This window comes from Oncorhynchus kisutch, linkage group LG4 (genome assembly GCF_002021735.2).
Source record: "Oncorhynchus kisutch isolate 150728-3 linkage group LG4, Okis_V2, whole genome shotgun sequence".
In the NCBI taxonomy this organism is placed as follows: Eukaryota; Metazoa; Chordata; class Actinopteri; order Salmoniformes; family Salmonidae; genus Oncorhynchus; species Oncorhynchus kisutch.
Genome location: NC_034177.2, coordinates 57,179,967 through 57,204,495, shown reverse-complemented (window position 1 = coordinate 57,204,495; position 24,529 = coordinate 57,179,967). Strand labels below are relative to the sequence as shown.

Genomic DNA, 24,529 nt, shown 5'->3' with positions numbered 1-24,529 from the left:
TAACAACCAAACAACTTGATGAATAAAGCTGTATTTTTATTGGGGACGGAAGATGTTAAACAAAGCCATAATGTCCTGTATGATTTCTCACACACACCGAAAAGTAGCACGCATAAACCAGAAATGGCAGATGAGAATGAAAACGTGATGCCCCTGAGTGTATGAGAGAAACTGCAGAAAAGAACCCACCCTGTCGGCGATAGTTACTTTCGAGACACTGATCATAAGCATCAAGAGGCGTGATGAGAAATGAGCATGCAACTTATTACATTTAAATACCATTGCACTAATCACAGAATAAAACATACTGGTCAAGAAAAAGTCCAAAAAGGTAACCCATTTCACACCCAGTTCTAGGTTAACAATTAAATGCAGCAAACATGTTTTACCAAAGATATACAGTGATTGGTCTAAGCGGATACAGAACAGGACAATAAACTAAGTTGGCATCAGATTTTTTGAATACTAGACTCTTGCACCCAGACAAGGAAATACAGTATGCCTTTCACAAATAGAGCATCCAATGTTTGACAAACAAACCCAAGCCAAGCAGTGAAACCATTAATGTCACAATGTGAAGTAAGGCATCATTGTATTTCCTTGTCAGTGTCTTCAGAAGAGGAGCAAAGTGCTGACTGCTAAGAAATCATCATGGATGGGAAGGGAGCCTGGTCACAGATCTGTTTGTGCAGTCTTCCCAACTCCTATGGTCATTAGTGTGACAATGGCCATAGGAGTTGGGCCAGAAGGCACAAACAGATCTGGTCCTAGGCTAGGAGAGAGATGCTGCTTTCATAATTACAATAAATGATATGCATGCATTTACACCTGGCAAATATTACTATTGTACACGTATAGCCTATATACACACAGGTACAGAAAGGTTGGAAACGTTGATCACAAAATGTGCATGATTAAGAATAAAAAAATGTTTTTCATCCATTAAAGTAGACAAGTCACTCCTGAAAGGTGCATCCTAATATTTTTTGGGAGTTCATGATACAAAAAAAATAATAATAATAATTTTTTAGTATTGGTATATGTACAACATATGAACAAGAATGAAGACAATGTGCAAATCTGATTTCATGCAAACGTTTGCATAATTAGGCCAGAGGGGTATACTACAATGCAGGACAACCAAGGTAGACAGCTAACTTTAATCAAAATGAAATAACAGATTATCTGGTTCATTTATAAAGCTAAAACGGTCAAATGGGTTGTTCGTGGAATCAATCAGATGTCCATATCTTCCTAGAAATTTATCCAGACAACATTCAAACAAGTTAGCTTGCTAACAAGTTGATCCTATTTTGTGACATACTCCCCCAGGTGCTGTATAGGGAAGCCAACTTGCCATGTCAACTTAGCAGGAACAACAGCTCTAGCCACTAAGTTCAGTGTCCCGGCTAATGCGGAGTATTTCAAACTCCTGACCTCATGGAGATTCATCCAGCCTGCGTACTACAGCAAGCATTCACACAGACGCACACCAACACACTCATCCCCTATAACACAACCACACACACACACTGGGCACCATCCATGTACAAACCCAAAGCGTTCAGGCAAGCAACACATCCCCAGCACCGGTTTTGTCGTGTAGTTCCCTAATTCAGACCGATTAAAATAATTAAGTGTAGTAAGTGTAACCTCCACAAAATTACTCCAACAGGTACTTGCAACGAACCCTGGTTGCACGATCTTCTAATCTACACAGCACACACAATAGTGTCCTCCATTATATATATTTTTTTACATTAAGGACACAGAGTCCTTTCCTCTGCGTCATCAAAGATCATGCTGGAAAACAATACTATTGGTAAATGAAATACCTCTTATGGAAACAAACTGTGTATCCAATTGCATTTATAAAATGGTAGCTTACGAAGGAACATATCAAATTCATGTACTGTGTTCCCATACATTTACATGTAGGCCTACATTCCACAATGTAAGCTAACCAAGACAGAATTATTTATGTAATAGGACCACTTTGAGGACCTCCCAACCCCAAAATTAAGATTACCTCCTATAAATAAACAAGTAATGAATAACACGTAGAAAATGTGTTCCATGTAAGATCACTGAAAGATGGCCATGCCACTACACTAGTACAGATTAAAAGACAACGTAAGTGTACAATGTAGCAGAGTACATTTTGAAACGGCAATAATGATTACTGTATTAAACGATAACATTGTCACAGAGGCAAAAGAAGAAGAAATGAGGCATCACTTTCCTCAAAAGCTGTCGAAGGTCTGAAAAGAAAGCAAAGATTCTGATATGTAACGAGTGCAAATGTACATAGAAGTCCATGTCCAAATCCAGTTTGTTTTTCAGGATCCACATTCTACAAAATGTGATGTCACATTACTCTATAATGTTATCCCATTGCTAGTGAGGTTGACGGTGCAAACAATAAGAAATACACAACCATTGACATGGTTAGGTAGGTAGCCTGAGCAATGTTAACACGAACATCTCCACAGTGAAGTTTACTAGTCAGGGACAATTCAAAACTTGACACATTTTCTGAAAATTAAGTTGCATTGAGAGTTCCTTGTCTACCTTGTCTATTAAATTGGTTAAAAATGGTTTTCTTTCTTTAAAAATGCATATCTGACAGTTAAAAAGGCAACCTGAAAGAAACTGAAAATAAATACAGGGACTTTCCACTTCTGCCACACCGTGACTAGTATCTTATTATCTCAGACACTACAGTGAACTTCTCCATACATTTTTTGTTTGTTAAATAAGAACATTTTACATTGTATTGTATGTACTTTTCTTTTTAACAAATCGGGTGAATTACCTGATTTTGGTAAGCAATATGGGTGCTAATTAGAGGGGATATCTTGTCCACAGATTTTTTTGTGATTTGACATTGATAATCTGACAGAAGAAGAATATATTAGAGATGTGGGCTAAAGATAAAATGTTTCACTAGGAAACAAACAACCTCCTGAAAGAGTGACTGAAAAGGCGTAATAATCCAACACTAAGGCATTGACGCTTACAAACAGCAGAGTATGAAAAGAAAATTAAATTACTACAAACATACAGAAAAAAAATGTCTCTCCCTATGACAGACATAGTGAAGGGGTGATCATATTTGTTTAGGTTGGCGAGAAAGACAGAGAAAGGCAAGAGAGAGAGAGCACGCAGGGACTCTGCAGGCCTTGCCCAGCTCAAACCATCTTGAGAATGTCCCCTCTCCTACCGCATCCATCCACACATCCTCTTCCTCAGCCTGAAAGCCTCTAGCCCCAGATTGCCAGCCTTACTGTTGTTCTGGTTAGGGCATGGGGCAAAATGCTTTATCTGTAGTCCCAAGACATTTGATGAAACATATCCTGCTTACAGTATGTCTTTGGGGCACAATCGATTTTAGGGATGACCAGTGGAAAGTAACCAGTCGTTTGTTGATCCTGTCCTCCCCTTGCCCGCACCCCCCCCCCCCCCCCCACCCCAGTCCTGGCCTGTCTGGCCGGTTGGATTAGGGGGAGGTGGAGGCAGACGCGTGGAACTTGACAAAGGCAATGGCAGCCAGCTCCTTGCAGAACTCCTCCAGTACAATCACCCCCTCCAGCAGGGTCATGTGGTCGATGCTACATGGGAAAGACCAGGCAGGCACAGTGTCAAATTTCAACAATCAAATACTTCAGTCTACCTGAACTAGGCCTAAAATATATTTATGTGGCCAATGCTACACAGAAAAGGGGAAGGGACAGGGGTTGGTTGAGGGTTGGGGAATGCTGTCAGCAGTGGTTAGAGCCTAGTGGTTAGAGCGTTGGACTAATAACCGGAAGGTTGCAAGTTCAAATCCCCGAGCTGACAAAGGTACAAATCTGTCATTCTGCCCCTGAACAGGCAGTTAACCCACTGTTCCTAGGCCGTCATTGAAAATAACTGACTTGCCTAGTTAAATAAAGGTAAAAAAATAAATAAATTGAGTATGTAAACTTCTGACCCACTGGGAATGTGATGAAAGAAAGAAATCTGAAATAAATCACTCTCTACTATTATTCTGACATTTCACATTCTTAAAATAAAGTGGTGATCCTAACTGACCTAAGACAGGGAATTCTTACTAGGGTTAAATGTCAAAACTGTGAAAAACTGATTTTAAATGTATTTGGCTAAGGTAAACTTCCGACTTCAACTATGTATAGACATGTCTATACTACAGTTCAAAAGTTTGGGGTCACTTAGAAATGTCCTTGTTTTTGAAAGAAAAGCACACTTTTTGTACATTAAAATAACATGAAATTGATCAGTGTTAATGTTGTAAATGACTATTGTAGCTGGAAACCGCAGATTTTTAATGGTATATCTACATAGGCGTACAGAGGCCCATTTTCAGCAACCATCACCCCTGTGTTCCAATGGCACGTTATGTTAGCTAATCCAAGTTTATAATTTTAAAAGGCTAATTGATCATTAGAAAACCATTTTGCAATTATGGTAGCACAGCTGAAAACTGTTGTCCTGATTAAAGAAGAAATTCTCGGCAGAGTTGCAAAGACAAAGCCAGATCTCAGACCGGCCAATAAAAATAAAATATTAAGATGTGCAAAAGAATACAGACACTGGACAGAGGAACTCTGCCTAGAAGGCCAGCATCCCGGAGTCACCTCTTCACTGTTGACGTTGAGACTGGTGTTTTGGGGGTAACTATTTAATGAAGCTGCCAGTTGAGGACTTGTGAAGCGTCTGTTTCTCAAACTAGACACTCTAATGTACTTGTGTCCTCCTGCTCAGTTGTGCACCGGGACCTCCCACTCCTCTTTCTATTCTGGTTGTGCTGTTCTGTGAAGGGAGTAGTACACAGCTTTGAATGAGATCTTCAGTTCCTTGGCAATTTCTCGCATGGAATAGCGTTCATTTCTCAGAACAAGAATAGACTGACGAATTTCAGAAGAAAGTTCTTTGTTTCTGGCCATTTTGAGCCTGTAATCAAACCCAAATGCTGATGCTCCAGATACTCTACTAGTCTAAAGAAGGCCCATTTTATTGCTTCTTTAATTCAGCACAAGTTTTTAGCTGTGCTAACATAATTGAAAAAGTGTTTGAATATTATAAATTTGGATTAGCTAACAACGTGCCATTGGAACACAGGAGCGATTGTTGCTGATAATGGGCCTCTGTACGCCTATGTAGATATTCCATTAAAATCTGCCGTTTCCAGCTGTAAGTCATTTACAACATTAACAATGTCCACACTGTATTTCTGATCAATTTGATGTTATTTCAAATGGACATTTTTTTTTGCTTTTCTTTCAAAAACAAGGACATTTCTAAGTGACCTCAAACTTATGAATGTGTATTTGTATTTAATCCTGTTTTCGCTTTGTCATTATGGGATATTGTGTGTAAATTGATTATTCTTTTTTAAAATCCATTTTAGAATAAAGCTGTAATGTAACAAAATGTGGAAAAAGTGAAGGGTTCTGAATACTTTCCGAAGACACTGCATGTACGTACTTAGGCAGCCCGCTTAGGTGGCCCACCCAAGGGTTTAAATGTCAGAAAAAAATCCCTGGAGAAACTGTCAAACCTTAACACATCCACTTCAAATTAAATACATCTGGCTAGTAGCTACCTGACTTAAACATATCTTTTCTACCTGAATTCAACACATCTTACGATCTTTTGTGAAGTACAGAAACCTTTCACAGAGTACTTACTTCAGACCCTCTGGTTCGAGGCCAAGCAGTCTCTTTCTTACCAGCAGGAGTTTGGGTGTGAAGTCTGGGATGCGCTGAATCCTCAACATGAGGTCCCCAACCACCTGACAAGAGTGAAATGCACAGGGGCAAATCAGTGTTACAGTATAAAAAGGCTCAGAGCTGGTAGAATACTGACAATAGCTGGGTTTCCATCCAATTGGCAAGAGATTTTCATGCGAATATTCTAAAATAAGCATTAAAACAATATGCACATTTTCCCACCAGTGGTGTTTCCATCAAACTGACTTGTTGCAGATAAAAGGGTCTGTGTGACGACGTAGTACATAGAAAACACCTTTTGCAGTTAAATTCCCATGTGCCAAATAAAAAACACAACTTAAATGGGTTTCCATTGCATTTTCAACTCTACTGAGTAGCTCTACCTCACAACAACAAAAAATGTTTTGTGTTATCTAGTAGCCAACAGCTCACAGGTACAGTAATGGCTAGAGAGCACGTATAGCCTACATGATGAGATTATTATGATGAGATCGTTTTATTTGTCAGGTCACCAGAATAAGACCCTCAATGTTGATTGGAAAGGAGCATCAAGCTCATCACCTTGCACTTTCACCACCCTGTGAAGTTCATCGTAACTCATTTCATTTGTAGCTTGATAAACTGCATGCTTTTCCGACTCGTAGTGGGAGGACCACACAACGTCACTGCGTGACTCCAAGTTTACTTTGATATGATGGTCGTTATATATTTGTGCATAAAAGCGTTTCCACCGACATTTCTCACATTAATTAATTTTACTGACACCTTGTCTCGCATATTTAGTTTTGTCGACATTTGGAAAGTCAACCAGAAAATGTTTCCATCAGGCCTGTCATAATATTCTTTATCCAAAATGTACTTTGCTTGCATAAAATGGTTGGAAACCTGATTGAGGAAATTGTTATGTTTACATAAACGTGACTATAACATAATTGCCCTAACTAAATTGATACTCAAGATTGACTCTACTCAACAAAGATTGTTCCTCCATAGGCCCACAACCTTAACTACCTTACTACAATCACTTCAATAGCAATTCATGAGAGATCAATAGAGGGTATCTGAGTATCTGCTCATGTGGATTCCTCAACATACCCTGACGATGACGGAGAACAGGGACCTGCAGCCGGGGCCCAGGTTGATGTAGGGATCCAGCAGGTACTCATGAATGTGTGGGTGGGGTAACAGAGACAGCTTGGACAGCACTGACGTCACATGCAGGTTCACATCATAAGGCTGGAGGACAGGGAAAGGACAGTCAGTGAGCTCAGGTACACCATGATGAGTCAAGATTACCACAATATCGCTAAACTCACAAAGCAGATTTAAGTATTTAATCCAATTGATACCCTGTCTGAACATTCTGGGCCAATCTGTGTTCCTGACACAGATTAAACCTAGTCTTGGACTAAGAAGCACTTTTAACTGAGAATCTTCTGGAAATCTGAGATCTTTCCTTGACTTCAAACTCACCTGATCCAAAATACGGCCCATTCTGTCGAAGAGGACTTTGAGGAAGTGGCCCTCGAAGAAGGGACTGTCCAGGTCACACTTCTCCATGGCCTTGGGGGTGCCGCGCCAGTCCCATCTCTGACAGATCCCACAGTAGTCCCTGAACTAAGAAAAGATGAGGACAATGATGATGTTGAGTTATGACATTGGGTAGACAACATGCCATCCATTCAGTGTTAGTAACAAATCAGAGATCCATGGTCGTGTTCAGTATGCTCGAATCAGAAGCAAACAGTTAAAAACCGAGTGACACAGGGAGATACTATTTGAACTTGTATAAGAACAATAAGAAACACGTGCAAAACGGTTTCCAACGGTGTACCCTAATGAACACAACCCAGATCTCTATTGAGTTCAGTGAATTAGAAGCTAGAGAATATGAGACCTGGAGAACTCACCTGTCTGTGTGCGTCTCTTAGGTAGGTGTCATAACCCGTTCCCTCCACATGAGACGAGGATTTGGCTTCATCAGGCACCAAACACAGGAAACTGAAGCAAACATAATAAAAACATTATAGGGTTACATGATGCAGGTATCTTACTTTCGAAAAGTTTAAAATATGTAACAAGGCACATGTTTCCTAGGAAATACTGTGTACCTGTTTACAATCTTGTGGACCTCGGTCTTTCCATCAGGCTTAGCGTGGTAAGGACTGTGTGTTGGGGAGTTGCTCAACCAATCAGGGCTGGACAACCTGTTCTCTGGAGAGAAGTCGTCGACAAACAGAGGGTCCTCTTCAAGGTCTCTGAAAGACATAACAAAACATCCATTGGCAGATTCAATGTAAAATGCATTACATTACATTTTACATCACTAAGGTAATTGGTCACAATAAGCTTAGTGATTTTACATCAAAAGGAGGAGTCTCTGACAATATGCTTGTATGCTTTCATATTGTTGGATTTCAACCTAATGTTTGGATACTAGGCGTGGGTATTGCATTTTCTAATTTAAAGAGACAGTAGTTCACACAGATATGAAATCTGTTTTATTAGGGTTGTGTGTGTGTCTTAATGTGAACAGATTGAAAAAAGAATAGACAGAATTCATTAAGGAGTGATATTCCATGGAATTTGCATTAGTTGCCCCTACTAATCTCAGCCCCCAGAACAAAATCTCACATCATGCGCGCTGGCCAAGCCAGTGAATTCTTAATCTGTCACGAAGGACTAGGTCCCAACATACTGAGGAACCATTTCATATTCGGAATTCCATGATTGCTATGCTCAAGTTACTTTTTGTGGTTGTTGTAGTGCATTGCCATTTAATTCATGGTTCCAAGTTACGGACACACCATCTGTGAAGTATTGTAGCACCTAATGAGGGAATACACTTTTTATTCATTTTATTTCCACTACAATTCTGAATGCAGTTATATAGTTAGAACCCCAGAGCCCTTGCAGCCAGAGGACAGACTTGGCGGAGGGATCCCTTACATGAAGTCGTGGGGCTGGCCGTTCTCCACTGGCTCCCTCTCCTCCTGGGGCTTGTTCTCCAGGTAGTTCCTCTCCTCCAGGCTGCGTAGCATCAGACTGTGGAGGATGTGCTGGTTGGGCTTCTGGATCAGCTGCTCAAACAGACGCAGGGTCATGATGCTGATCTGTGGGAAACATATTTGGAAGCTATGAGCACAAAGGAAGGAACTGAGTTTCAACAGTGAGTTTGTGTGAGACAAATTTAACGCAAGACACGCGGTCACTTCTGGGTGTCATTTTAACGGTTTAAAGCAAGACTCAGTTATGTCATTTGTGTCAGGGTGACAATTTTACTTTTTTGTAAACAAACCCAGGCAAGACGTGCTCTACCTGAGAGTTCTCAAGCGGCCGCTGGGCCAGCCATCCTTTGTGATCAGTATCAGTCCGTATTAGTTACAACCACCATGTAGGCTACTACTGTATTACAAAAATGTATAAATAGGTTGAGTCAGCTATGAACGTTACTGAAGTCAAATGTAATTGGATAAGAGCGTCTACCAAATGACTCAAATGTAAAATGTACAGTGCATTCGGAAAGTATACAGACCGCTTGACTTTTTCCCCATTTTGTTACGTTAGCCTTTTTCCAAAACGTACTCAATTGTTTTCCCCCCTTCATCAATCTACACACAATACTGTAAAAAAGTTGATAATTTTTCAACTACACATACATATACATATATACAGCCTGGAGGTGTGTTTTGGGTCATTGTCCTGTTGAAAAACAAATGATAGTCCCACTAAGCCCAAACCAGATGGACTGGAGTATCTCTGCAGAATGCTGTGGTAGCCATGCTGGTTAAGTGTGCCTTGAATTCTAAATAAAATCACCCCCACATCTCCTGCTCCCTGCTTCACGGTGGGAACCACACATGCGGAGATCGATGAGGATTTGTATTTATTTAATCCATTTCAATATACGCCTGTAACGTAACAAAAGGTGAAAAAGTGAAGCGGTTTGAATACTTTCCGACTGCATTGTATTATCACTTGTGAATGATGCTCAGCAAAGGCAAGGAACTTTTTCAAATCATAGTTGCACACCTCATTTAGCCTAGCCCATAGGCCTATATATTTTTTTACGGTTTGTATCACAACTAAAGTGGCCAAATAACTTCTTAACTTCTTATGGCTAGGGGGAAGCATTTTCACATTTGGATAAAAAGCGTGCCCAGAGTAAACTGCCTGCTCCTCAGTCCCAGTTGCTAATATATGCATATTATTAGTATATTTGGATAGAAAACACTGAACCTTCTAAAACTGTTTGAATGACGACTGTGAGTATAACAGAAATCATATGGCAAACGAAAACCTGAGAAAAATCCAACCAGGAAGTGGGAAATCTGAGGTTTGTAGTTTTTGAACTCTTGGCTTATCGAATACACAGTGTCTATGGGGTCATTTTGCACGTCCTACGACTTCCACTAGATGTCAACAGTCTTTAGAAACTTGTTTGAGGCTTCTACTATAAAGGAGGGGCTCATAAGGGCTCTTTGAGTCAGTGGTCTGGCAGATTGCCACAAGCTGGTCACGCGCATTCACATGAGAGGTAGCTCGCGTTCCATTGCTTTTCTGAAGACAAAGGAATTCTCCGGTTGGAACATTATTGAAGATTTATGATAAAAACATCCTAAAGATTGATTCTATACATCGTTTGACATGTTTCTACAGACTGTAATGTAACTTTTCGTCTGAACTTTTGCCTGGACCTGGCCGCGAGTCGTGAGTTTAGATTGTGTACTGAACACGCAAACCAAAAGGAGTTATTTGGACATAAATTATGGACTTTATGGAACAAATCAAACATTTATTGTGGAACTGGGATTCATGGGAGTGCATTCTGATGAAGATCATCAAAGATAAGTGAATATTTATAACGCTATTTCTGACTTATGTTGACTCCAAAATGGTGTTTATCTTTTTGGGTTGTTTTGGTCTCTGATCAGTGTACTCAGTTTTTTTTAAATCTGACACAGTGGTTGCATTAAGAAGAAGTATATCTTTAAGTCTGTGAATAACACTTGTATCTTTTATCAATGAGTATTTCTGTAAATATATGTGGCTCTCTGCAAATCCACAGGATGTTTTGGAAGCAAAGCCAAATGTAAACTGAGGTTTTTGGAAATAAATATGAACTTGATCAAACAAAACATACATGTATTGTGTGACATGTCCCGGGAGTGTCATCTGATGAAGAATATCAAAGGTTAGTGATTAATTTTCTCTATTTCTGCTTTTTGTGACTCCTCTTTGGTTGGAAAATCGCTGTATGCTTTGTGACTAGTTGCTGACCTAACATAATGATATGTTCTGCTTTCGCCGAAAAGCTTTTTTGAAATCCAACACTGTGGTTGGATTAAGGAGAATGTTTCTTTAAAATGGTGCCTAATACTTGTATGTTTGAAACAATTGAATTATGAGATCTCTGTTGATTGAATTTGGCGCCCTGCAATTTCATTGGCTGTTGGCGAGTCCTAGACAGGTTAAAATGAAGCCCATTAATCCACTTTACAACGGGTGTAGAGCCTGTCAGACATACGCAGCACGAGTAAAATTTTTGGGGAAGATCATTTTCACCATAAAAAATGCACCTTTATAATAAAAGCAGTACATGCATAATCTCACTTGTGGTCACTTTTGAGAATGGTGTTTTCGAGCTAATGGAAGATTTTCACTTATATCCTACTGCCGTGTGCGCATTGCTGCACTTATAATGTGAAGAAATGACCTAATAGTTCATCAACATTTTAAGCTACACGTTCTTAAAACAGTTTTTTGGGATGCTAGTGGTTGTATTAATTTTGGATCTATCGCATCACACACCTGGAATATTTGGAATATTGGATTTCTTGCACAGAATAGGTCAACTTTAGTACTATGAGGGATAGTCGACAGTTGACAGACTAGTGCTTTTGCTGTTCGTTAGGCCTACTCATCTTGTTGGCTGACGAAAAGTAAATGTGGACAGTTCTTCCAATATGCGCCTAATAATTGGATAAGGACCGCGCAGTTGTGTGTCTTCACTTGTAGCCTGTGAAAAAAGACCTGATCACGTGAAGGAGAGCCATATGAGTGAGGTGCTTCGGCACGCAGCCTGGAGAAGGAAATTATAATTATTATATTCAGCCCAAGGCCACACAATGGGGATGCAGCCGGGAAATTCAAGGCATTATCAAGTGCTTCTCAAATTTTGAATGAGAGACTGATGAAGTGTGCAATAAACAAAGCAAAGCCCATGCCTTTCATGCAAATTTTTTCCAAATCATCATTAGAGTTGCATCATGCAGTGTTAGAATGTATTCAAAATCAAAACATATAGTCCAACGTTTATATCACAACTAAAGTTACATAAATAACTCTAAATTAAGCATATAGGAGTACCAGTTTCTTTGTTAACCGCTCAACACAGAATAGCCGCATGTGCGCACACCTTCAAATCCTTTGGAGAGATATAGATATATATATATATATATATATATATATAAAAATTGTATTCTTCATAATATAATAATATAAAATAACACCATGGAATTCTAAGCAAATCTTTTCTGCTAAATGAACTAGTGTAACCCACAGGCATATTGCATAGCCAGATCAGGGCCTAACATACGGACAACTCCGAGTATGCTATTCTGTTCTGAAATAGACTACATTTTCTTCATATCATGTCACCTAAAATAAATAATGTATGTATTGTGGTGGTGTAGGCTATATTACATGGATGTTAGACTTTTTCAAATGTTCTAAAAAGGGTTGCATCAGTGGCTTGTAGGCTATACGTGGAACCCAGGAGCCGCTAAATGTGTTTGTTAATCCGGTCAATTACCTTGAGACCGGAAGTTATTTGCTTGACAACCAACAGCTGACAAACTTTCATGACTTCCACAGCCCTAACAGAGGAAATCTCAGGAATTTATTTTCCCCACCATCCGTCGCCTCCTCCACCCTACAGACTCTGGCCCTCACACAGCCACAATGTTACGGATTTGCTGAGTTAAAGGCTAAAATCAACACCATCCGACAGAACATTGTATCCTCCAAACTCAACCCCACACTGACTCCAAGCCCACCACCCATATCTAAGTGACTTTGCTCTAGTCTCACCTGATGTGGTGTTTAAAATCACCTAAACTACCAGTGGCACCCTCGACCCTATTTCAACATCACTGTTCAAAACATGATCAGCTGCTCTCATCCAGTTTGTAACCAACCTGTTCAACAAGTCATTCCACACTGGGCATGTTCCGTCACTGTTCAAAATCGCATCACCCCTCAAGAAATCATCCCTTGACCAAGACCTCTCAAACAATAAGCCCATTTCCAACCTCCTATTTTTATGTAAAGTCCTGGAGAAGATATTGGCATCTCAGCTTCAGTCACACCTCAGTGCTATCCATCTTTATGGAGGTGCTTCAGTCTGGCTTCAGGCCCATGCACAGTACTGAGACAGCCCTGGTGAAGGTTGTCAATGACATCCTTATGGCTGCAGATACAGGATCCCCCACCATCTTGATTCTTCTGTACCTCAGTGCGGCTTTTGATACAGTAGATCGCACCTCAGAGAGCACACTGGCATCTGTGAGACCACCCTAAACTGGATCACTTCCTACCTCTCTAACCGCAAGCAGTACATTACTCTCGGAGAGGCAAGACCCTTGCAGTGACCCACAAGGGTCAGTGTTCGGACCTATCCTCTTCCTACATGTTCCCAGTTGGCCAGATCTTCAGACAAGTGTCCAATTCCACTGCTACGCAGATGACACAAAGGTGTCCATTAAAACAAAGCCTGACACAACATCTGCTCTGTTAACATTGTCCAACTGACTGGAAGAGGTAAAATCTTGGAGGCAGAACAGCTTCCTACAACTCAACAGCAGCAAGACAGAAGCAATGCTGATAGGCACCCCCTAGCAGATCAACTCCTGCAGCATCTGCCCTGTCATAAATGGCCACATCATCCCCTTCTCGTCAGTCATCATTAATTTGGGTGTGAAATTCGACCATGCCCTCTCCTTCAATGACCACATTAGTCACATTTGTAAAACGTAATTCTTTCATCTGAAGAACATCTCCCGCCTAAGACTCTCTCACCACATCTGAAGCAGAAAAGCTCATTTTCTCCAGAATTAATTATGGGAAGAGTACTTTGGGGCCTGCCTGCAAATTCCATTCCATAAGCTACAGCTCATCCAAACTCAGTGATGCAAGGATTCTGACACACCAAAAAAAAGTCTGCCCACATCAACCCCATCCTTGCTGATCTCCATTGGCTACCTATTTCTCAAAGAATTGACTATAAAATTCTCTGCCTCACCTATAAAGCCGAAAATGGCATCGGACCCGTGCTGCAGATGGCTATATTGGGTGCTGGAGCACCCCCAGCACTCCTACCTCACGCAGCTATGTGGATTGGTATGGCTCTAATCCAATGAGGTCTTTATGAGAAGAGAAATATAATGGCAAAGCATTTAGGCCATGTTATCCTAATGGTGATACAATGTCTAAGGCCAGTTGTCATGGTAACACATCAAAATACAGGGACAGCGCACTTAACTTATTCATGACAATTTGGACATCCTGTAATGCCCATTCGTGTGACACATGCATTTAGACTGGGGTTAGCGCTTTGGCATTGAGTGCAGTACAGATGTAGGATCTTCAATGCTTCCTACAGTTGTGTAAAGTTGGCTGCATGTCCTTTGGGTGGTGGACCATTCTTGGTACACATGGGAAACTGTTGAGCATTAAACCCAGCAGCGTTGCTGTTCTTGACACACAAACTGGTGTGCCTGGCACCTGCTACAATACCCAATTCAAAGGCAGTTCAATATTTTGTCTTGTCCATTCACCCTCTGAATGGCGTACATACACAATCCATGTCTCAATTTTCTTTAACCCGTCTCCTCCCCTTCATCTACACTGATAGAAGTGGATGTAACAGATAACAGGGGATTGTAGCTTTCACCTGGTCAGTCTATTTCATGGAAAGAGCAGGTCTTCCTAATGTTCTGTATACTCAGTGTATTTCTTAATTTTTGTTTTTCTATTTTATGCATGTATAATGATGTATGTATGTATGTATGTATGTATGTATGTATGTATGTATGTATAATGAAAAGCACTTGATTCTTTTCAAATGTAATACATTATTATTATTAGACACATTTAGTGAAGGCTACAGGCCTGAAGGCCATTGAATAGAACAAACATGTATCTGTCGCTAACAAAAACAGTCATGGGTGGTAACTACAATTCATTCAAGGCAAGGCACACTGCGAAATATGCAAATAAGGTAGAATAAATACTCAAGTTGAATTGTATGTTTACTCAATCTAAAATTCAAAGTTGAGTGAAAATTCACCAAACTCACAATCCTGTATATTTTTTTTTACTTTTGTGATTATCATTGGCACTGTCCACAGCAGCATGCTGGCACTAATTGTGAGTCTAAAACATGGTCCAGCTCCAGCAAGTGGAAAATATGTTCAAATTCATTCCTGAGAAAAAGAAGAAAAAAAAAGCACCCACAATTCCTGTTTCAACCAGAATATCAAGCTAGTACTTGACTGTCTTTCAAAAAAATATTTATTGGATCAGCTGATGATTGAAAACTACCCTATGCCTGAATAAACAGCTGGATACCCAATGTGCAGTCAACAAGAAGCCCTATTAGCCTATGCATATTGAGAACCATGCAAGGCAAATGACTCTTTCGGTTAACGCATTCAATTTTGCAATCGCATATAACGTTTTGGATTTGTATGCCCATGAAAACTGTAAAATATCAACATTTGATAAAATGGTGCTGCCATTATTAGCGAACCATCTTATAGACTGAGCAATACTTTTGTCCCGCTGACGGCGCATAAGGGGTCGATGGGTTTCTGTTGTATTCGTGATGGATTAGAATTAAGCTTCAGAACATTCACACCTAGCCTAATGGTCTATCAGCTCACAATTGCCTGGACACCTTCCTACCTGTGCAAATTGAAAGAAAATTAATTTTTACAAGGTTGAAATATATACTGCTCAAAAAAATAAAAGGGAACACTTAAACAATGTAACTCCAAGTCAATCACACTTCTGTGAAATCAAACTGTCCACTTAGGAAGCAACACTGATTGACAATCAATTTCACATGCTGTTGTGCAAATGGAATAGACAACAGGTTGAAATTATAGGCAATTAGCAAGACACCCCCAATAAAGGAGTGGTTTTGCAGGTGGTGACCACAGACCACTTCTCAGTTCCTATGCTTCCTGGCTGATGTTTTGGTCACTTTTGAATGCTGGCGGTGCTTTCACTCTAGCGGTAGCATGAGACTGAGTCTACAACCCACACAAGTGGCTCAGGTAGTGCAGCTCATCCAGGATGGCACATCAATGCGAGCTGTGGCAAGAAGGTTTGCTGTGTCTGTCAGCGTAGTGTCCAGAGCATGGAGGCACTACCAGGAGACAGGCCACTACATCGGGAGATGTGGAGGAGGCCGTAGGAGGGCAACAACCCAGCAGCAGGACCGCTACCTCCGCCTTTGTGCAAGGAGGAGCAGGAGGACCACTGCCAGAGCCCTGCAAAATGACCTCCAGCAGGCCACAAATGTGCATGTCTGCTCAAACAGTCAGATACAGACTCCAATGAGGGTGGTATGAGGGCCGACGTCCACAGGTGGGAGTTGTGCTTATACAGCCCAACACCGTGCAGGACGTTTGGCATTTGCCAGAGAACACCAAGATTGGCAAATTTGCCACTGGCGCCCTGTGCTCTTCACAGATGAAAGCAGGTTCACACTGAGCACGTGACAGAGTCTGGAGACACCGTGGAGAACGTTCTGCTGCCTGCAACATCCTCCAGCATGACCGGTTTGGCGGTGGGTCAGTCATGGTGTGGGGTGGCATTTCTTTGGGGGGCCGCACAGCCCTCCATGTGCTCGCCAGAGGTAGCCTGACTGCCATTAGGTACCGAGATGAGATCCTCAGACCCCTTGTGAGACCACATGCTGGTGCGGTTGGCCCTGGGTTACTCCTAATGCAAGACAATGCTAGACCTCATGTGGCTGGAGTGTCAGCAGTTCCTGCAAGAGGAAGGCATTGATGCTATGGACTGGGCCGCCCGTTCTCCAGACCTGAATCTAATTGAGCACATCTGGGACATCATGTCTCTCTCCATCCACCAACAGTTGCACCACAGACTGTCCAGGCGTTGGCGGATGCTTTAGTCCAGGTCTGGGAGGGGATACCTCAGGAGACCATCCGCCACCTCATCAGGAGCATGCCCAGGCGTTGTAGGGAGGTCACACAGGCACGTGGAGGCCACACACACACTACTGAGCCTCATTTTGACTTGTTTTAAGGACATTACATCAAAGTTGGATCAGCCTGTAGTGTGGTTTTCCACTTTAATTTTGAGTGTGACTCCAAATCCAGACCTCCATGGGTTGATAAATTTGATTTCCATTGATAATGTGTGTGTGATTTTGTTGTCAGCACATTCAACTATGTAAAGAAAAAAGTATTTAATAAGAATATTTCATTCATTCAGATCTAGGATGTGTTATTTTAGTGTTCCCTTTATTTTTTTGAGCAGTATATTTTCTTTCAGTTCCTCAGTTTCTTAAATTGAATATGTGCATGTTTTACATTCATTCATTGATGTATTAGTAGGCTTATGGATTACATTTTCAAAATTATTCACCCAACCTGGTTTTATTTATTCTGTCTAAAAGGAAGGCAGAGAATGCAGAGCATAGGAAATATCACTATGATAAGGCTACTAGGTATACAACTGTTTTTACCCAGGTTAAACTGAGTTTTCCTGCCAAAACCACCAGCCTGATGTTTCTCAGCCAATGTGGTGAGAGAGCACGCCCAGGCTGGCGGGTGCCCGGACAAAAGACTTCGCTGACAGAGAGTTCCATGAAGGAGCAGCTTTCGCACTAAAATATAACACGTTGGGGCATTGATTTGAATAGGAGACCAAACAGTCTTCTCTACTTCCGTAGCATCACCTTGGAAAAATACTGTATATTTGTCCCCATGTCAAACCCAGAGGCAGAGTGTGTGTATCAAGGTGTAGATAACAGTGTATTATGCATGAATATGGGTGGTCACCTCATCTGACAGGTGGTCACAGTGCTCTATGAGTCTGTGTCGGAGGGGGTTTTGGGCAATGCTGGCTAGGGTCTCTGGTCCTTTCTCCTCCCCTAGGAGGAAGTAGACCATGTCCTGCAGCAAGGCCTCCGAGGTCACCTGGCGGATGATCCTGTTAAGCAACGCCGTGGAGGTCAGGATGCCCACCTCCGACCTAAAAGGGGGGCAGAAGGGACACTGTCATCCACTGACACAGCAAAATTACATTGTAATCTTTCATTGAGTGTTCCTCTGAATAGGGACTTACGTCTGCATCAGCTGGGGCTCCATGACCGCCACAAAGAACCTCTCTCTCACTGCTTTAGCCAACACTGCAGCCGCCGTCTTAGGGTACAAGACCCAAGAAATGTTTCATTACTACAAAGTCACTTTGATATAAAAACTATAGATGTATGTAATGTGAGTCTTCTATATATAGCTAATTGTATTATCTTGTGTTTTTGCTGAATTAAATTCTAACAAGTCGGTGTACTATTTAAAGAATCTTCCAGCCGATGGTGAGTCAGTGGTGTTGCTCATTACCTTCTGAGCCTCTTTGATGAGCTGGTCGCAGTAATCGAGCCAAGATAGGAAGGAGATGAGTGCTCGCTTCCCAGTGAAGATGGCAGCATCATCCTTCATGTTATACACATCCAGTCTGCAACAGACACAATTAGATATTATACTTTTCTGATGCCGATTCTTAATTGATCAAGATGCATATTCATTCTATAATTGTGTGTGTCATTCAGAGGATGAATGGGCAAGACAATGCCTTTGAACAAAGTAACAAAGTATGGTAGTAGGTGACATGCGCACCAGTTTGAGTGTTCAAGAACTGCAATGCGGCTGGGTTTTTCACACTTGACCATTCTGGGAAATGGTTCTCCACCCAAAAGACATCAAGCCAACTTGACAACTTTGGGAAGCATTGAAGTCAATATGGGGCAGCATCCCTGTGGAACGCTTTCGACACCTTGTAGAGTCCATGCCCCAACAAATTGAGGATGTTCTGAGGGCAACTCAATATTAGGAAGGTGTTCCTAATGTTATTTTTGTTACACGGACATACAGAGGCCCAGCTCATGAGCTCCATCAGCAGCATATTGTAATTTATACTGAACAAAAATATAAACGCAACAATTTCAAAGATTTTACTGAGTTATACAGTTCATAAGGAAATCAGTTAATTTAAATAAATAAATTAGGCCCTATTGATTTCACATGCTGGGCATTTGCCTCATGCAGCGTGACATGTCTTTTTCACATTAAGTTGATCAGGCTGTTGATTGTGGCAAGTGGAATGTCCCACTCCTCTTCAATGGTTGTGTGAAGTTGCTGGAAATTGGCTGGAACTGGAACACGCTGCCGTACACTTCGATCCAGAGCATCCCAAACATGCTCAACGGGTGACATGTCTGTTGAGTATGTAGGCCAAGGAAGAACTGGGACATTTTCAGCTTTTAGGAATTGTGTACAGATCCTTGGAACATGGGACTGTGCATTATCATGCTGAAACATTAGGTGATGGCAGCGGATGAGTGGCATGAGTGGGCCTCAACAAATGTTAGTACATCGAATCGTATCGCATCGATTCTTTCTCTAATCAAACCGAATAGTTTCAAACTAAAATGTATCATTCCTGTATTGCATCGGAACCCATGTATACATATCGAATCGTCTTGAAAGGGAAAGATGCACTTCCCTACAATTTTCCCTTGGCAGACCATTCACTGAAACTAATTTAGAGAAGGGGTATGCTGCAGATGTGTCCCAAACAAAACCATATAGTGCAATACTTTTGACCAGAGCCCATGAGGCTCTGTTCAAAAGTAGTCTATGTGCCCTAATCTCTCTTGGACAGACACACGTAACATAGGCTGGCATCACAGCATCCATCACCAGACTGCAATGACCAATGAGAAAATGTTGATTTATTCATCACTGATCATTTGGACAAATCATGATTTCGCAGTTGTTCGCATCTTTCGAATTTCGGAAGTGGACATTTGGCCCATGCTTTGACTGAGAGTTCCCGTTTAGGAGGTTGAGACTTCGCTAGTCTGGTTAGGATCTTTTCTCATACATCTCCCCCCAGAACATGATGGAGCATCTGACGCAATTACACAAGTTTTTAGAACCTGGTCAAAAATAGTGCACTATTTGGGAATAGGGTGCCATTTTGGACACACACACTATATGTAGCATTACAGTGCCTTCAGAAAGTATTCATATCCCTGGACTTATTCCACAGTTTGTTGTGTTACAGCCTGAATTCAAAATAGATTAAATATATTTTCCCCCTCAACCATCTACACACAATGCCCCATAATGACAAAGAGAAAACATGTTTTTAAACATATTTGCTAATTTATTGAAAATGAAAGAGAAATATCTCATTGATAATAGTATCACACACGTTATAATCACCTTTGGCAGCGATTACTGCTGTGAGTCTTTCTGAGTAAGTGTAAGAATGTTGCACACCTGGATTGTACAATATTTGCACATTCTTTTTAAATTCTTCAAGCTCTGTCAAGTTGGTTGTTGATCATTGCTAGACAGCAATCTTGAAGTCTTACCATGGATTTTCAGGCCAATTTAAGTTAAAAATGCAATTAGGCCACACAGGAACACTAAAATGTTGTCTTGGTAAGCAACTCCAGTGTATATTTGGCCTTTTGTTTTAGGTTATTGTTCTGCTGAAAGGTGAATGTCTTCTCGTGTCTGTTGGAAAGCAGATAACCAGGTGGTACTCAGTGATGTGTTGGATTTTCCCTAAACATAACACTTTGTATTAAGAACGTTATTGCAAACAAGATGCTTGTTTTGGAATATTTGTGTTTCTGTACAGGCATCCTTCTTTTCACTCTGTCATTTAGGTTAGTTGATTCATGCTCAGTTCTACCACAGCCATTAAACTCTGGCCTCATTGTGAAATCCCTGAGCGGTTTCCTTCCTCTCCGGCAACTGAGTTAGGAAGAACGCCTGTATCTTTGGGGTGACTGGGTGTACCATCCAAAGCAGAATTTATAACTTTACCATGCTCAAAGAGATATTAAATGTCTGCCTTTCTTTTTATTTGTACCATCTTTGACTGAGGGACCTTACAGATAATTGCGTGTGGAACCTAAATGAGGTAGTCATTCAAAATGTATGTTAAACACTTAATGCACACAGAGTGTGTCCATGCAACTTATTATGGGACTTTACTCCAGAACTTATTTAGGCTTGCCATAACAAAGGGGTGAAAACTCATTGACTCAAGTATATTCAGCTTTTACATTTTTTTATGAATTTGTAAACCTTTCTAAAAAATATAATTCCACATTGACATTATGGGATATTGTGTGTAGGCCAGTGACAAAATCTCAATTGAATCCATTTTAAATTCAGGCTGTAACACAACTAAATTTGGAAAATCCAAGGGGTGTGCATACTTTCTGAAGGTACGGTCTCTCTGACAAAGCAGAGGTAGCATGAGGAGTGGACAGCAAAGCCTCACCCCCAGTTGACTGACTCCACTGTCTCAATATCCAGCGGATCCATGGACATGGGGAGAGCCTTGTAGAAGGCTGACAGTCTGTCAGTCAAGAGTTCACAGAGCTCAGTGTTCTCCGTCAGACACTTGGCCGCGGCCGGCTCAGGCAGACTGACCAGCAGCATGAGGCCCTCGCATGCCTTCACCACTATCCTGCCATCCTGAGAGACAGAGAGAGAGGAAAGCATGAATATAGATGCTACTCAAACAACAAACACAGTTCAAGCTACATTAAAAACACCACTAAGCCTATTCCCACTGCAACCTCAAATCAAAACAGACTATATTAATCATCAGTGTGGTTTGAGTAACCTGGTCTCAGATCTGTGGTATGAGGAGGTACTGACCGGACTCTTGGTGAGGTTGAGGAGAGATGTGACTATGTTGTAGTTGTTGTTGTTGGACTGGGCAGCAGCAGACTTGGGCTCCTCAGGTGATTCAGCTGCCTGTCCCTCTGCCTGGGGCTGACCTGTGTCTGGTGAAGCCAAGTCCTCCCTAACCCCCTCTACACCAGGCCTCTTTGGGTCAGGCCTCTTCACTTTATTCTGCGAACCAGGAGATGCAAGGGGGAAAAAAACTATTGAAGGATTCAAACTGTGTGACGTCAGTTCAGCCATCTCTCAAGTCTCCTTACTGAAACGTCCTGACTCGTTTTCATTAGGGTACACTAACAAAACGTTTTGCAACATGAAAAAAATAAGCCAAATGTTGTTTTTTTGGATAAGTACAGATAGTAAGTACCTTTCTATTTAAATCCATTTCAGAGCATTTGGTGCCCAATGAAGACAACCCTGCTGCCTCTGTTATGGTAGCATCTTATGGACATCATACTTACCTCCAGGAAGAAGTTAACGAGGTAGGGGTCCTGCTTTAGTTTGGCACAGACAATGCAGAGGAACTGGATCTCCTCGTTCTCCGTGGGAGCAGCCAGGATCTCTCCACAAAGACGGATGAGTTTCTGAGGAGTCAACCAGAGAGACACACTACTTCACACTGAAACTGTGTACAAATGACATCTACATAGTAAACACATCCACGTGTTAAAACCATCCATATCTACAAAGTAAAACGTATTGGATCTCACCTGTACAGGTCTATGGACATTGATGTGGGGCAGAAGAGGCTGGTGAATGCGTCCTAGCAGCTTGGTGTAAAAACTCAGAACCTGCTGCTTCATTCCCGGAGGACACTGATGGAGACAAAACAACCCCAATAGATTAAGATACACCATGGTACTTTTCATACTTGATCTGGTCTTTCTAACATGATTTGGTATAGGCTAACTATCCAACAGAGTGCAGTGAGGTCTTTTACTTTTTTCCTCACTACTGAGCAAAGTCTTGCTGTACTGTGCTCGCCTGGTTACACATCCACTAAAGTTGCTGAAAAGGACAATGTGAAGAGAAAAAAAATGTCAGAGCCAGTTCAGTGTGGTTTGAGTGGCATGATAGTGTGAAAAGGGCATTGTTCCCCTTACGTCGGCCTTGCCCAGGGTGAAGAGGGTCTCTAGGATCTTGTGGTGCAGCAGGTACTCCATGCAGGGCCCAGTCTCTCCAGACTCTCTCTCTGACTCCTCCTGCGTCAGGATGTCCAGCATCTGCTCCAGATGAGACGGGATGTTGGTGTCTGTCACAGGTGCTTTGTCATCTGACACAGAAGAAATAAACAAACAAATATTGCTTTCGAATCACATTGTGGTTACAGGTAACACATCATTGATAACATATCTCTACTCCATGTCTGTTTACAGTGATTTGAAACTCGTACTTGATGTCTATTAAGTGTTGTTTATTGGTCTTACCTGATGTCTCTATGTAGTAATGTGTGATGGCTTTCCAGTGATACACAAAGTCCTCCTGCAAGGGCAGTGAAGGCGCAAGCTGGAACAGGAACAGAAATCAAATCAAAACCCTGTTAATCACACAATTTTGTCTGATTAACCAGTGTCTGATTAATTAGTTTAGCAATCTTTACTACAGGCCTACTGCCAGTCTGTGTGTAAAGCAACCAGACTCTTGACCAGGCAAGACGCACAAACTTGTCATCTGCTTGAGCAGATCTTTTCACTCTGCACATGTCGGCCTACTTCTTGTAGCCCCCAAATGTAGTGTCTTATAACAGTAATTAATATATATATATATAGTACAGTCAATCTCGTTTGCGCAACACCGACAAGTCATCTTATCAACAAGGGTGTGGAGAAATCTACCAGATATCCAACCCTTGCTAACGTTTGAAAGCAGATGAAAACGTTCAGCAGCCGACTAACTAGACTCGCATGTACATCACAACAATTAATTCGCCTTTCTCGCTTGACGGGAACCCCGTATGGTAACGTCAAAAAGTCAGAGGTGTATACAAAGCAGGTTTCAGACAAACAACTTATATGCCGACCTTTGGGATAACGTAGTTAGTTAGGAAAGCTAAACTTAGATTTGTTTTCTGTGGTGTTGACTCAATTAGACCATACCCATTTCAAGCTTTTTCTTTTTTTACAGATGGCAGAGATGTAAACATTAGCTTGCTAACGTTAGCTAAGCCGGCCATAATCAGGGCAGTGTAGCTAACAGCTTTAGCTAATTATTTCAATCACATTGCTTAATATGAAGTGAAACAAGCCCAGAAACCAGAGCGAAAGTTTTAGCTAGCCAACTAACGTTAGCTAGTTAGGCTTTGTTGGACACCTCTGCTGTTAGCGTTAGCAGCACCTACGATCACATCTGGCAAAGCTAGCTGGCATCCGCTAACAGTTACGTGGTTAACTTCAATAGAACATCCAGTTAGGCCCAATTGTCCCCGACCTCGATTGAACCTTTCTTCCAGAGGTTTGACATCTTCCACATAAATGAAAACTCACCGCCTCGACTGCGTGCTGTAGAATCGATGTAAATTTGGAGAACATTTTGTTCTTCGACTGGACCAGTTTGTCACGAGAAGACCTAGAGAATTCCTCTATCTTCTTCCTGTTGTTAGCGCTGCGATCCAGATTGGAGTTTTCATATAATGATCCTTGAAGGAAAATAAATGCAAACAATAAAACGCACAGCGGACTCTATCTCACAACCACTGTCACAACACAAACTACTGTAACGTTCACCTCTGTTGGACACCGTGGCACTTCCCCAGCCAAGCAGTAATATAAC

The 24,529-nt window shown here is 41.4% G+C and overlaps 1 protein-coding gene across 1 annotated transcript; it reads right to left on the bottom strand.

Annotated features, from left to right (window-relative positions):
* Window positions 1–15: 15 nt before the first annotated feature.
* fhip2a (FHF complex subunit HOOK interacting protein 2) lies at window positions 16–24,529 on the bottom strand. The gene is made up of 17 exons (XM_020481352.2): window positions 24,244–24,529; window positions 23,188–23,266; window positions 22,864–23,033; window positions 22,471–22,575; window positions 22,222–22,344; window positions 21,734–21,931; window positions 21,351–21,547; window positions 18,389–18,503; window positions 18,114–18,190; window positions 17,828–18,020; window positions 8,682–8,845; window positions 7,844–7,990; window positions 7,643–7,733; window positions 7,206–7,349; window positions 6,828–6,968; window positions 5,691–5,794; window positions 16–3,611 (listed from the first exon to the last, which is right to left on the bottom strand). Exons 1-17 carry the CDS (start codon window positions 24,286–24,288, stop codon window positions 3,500–3,502), a joined length of 2,205 nt encoding a protein of 734 aa, XP_020336941.1. The 5' UTR covers window positions 24,289–24,529; the 3' UTR covers window positions 16–3,499.

Coding starts and splice junctions, on each gene's coding strand:
- fhip2a (XM_020481352.2), bottom strand. CDS start 24,288: ATGTTCTCCAAATTTACATCGATTCTACAGCACGCAGTCGAGGCG. Junction 18,504..21,350: donor GTGGAGTCAGTCAACTGGGG/GTGAGGCTTTGC, acceptor TGTCTGTTGCAG/ACTGGATGTGTATAACATGA. Junction 7,991..8,681: donor GGCCAGCCCCACGACTTCAT/GTAAGGGATCCC, acceptor TATGTCTTTCAG/AGACCTTGAAGAGGACCCTC.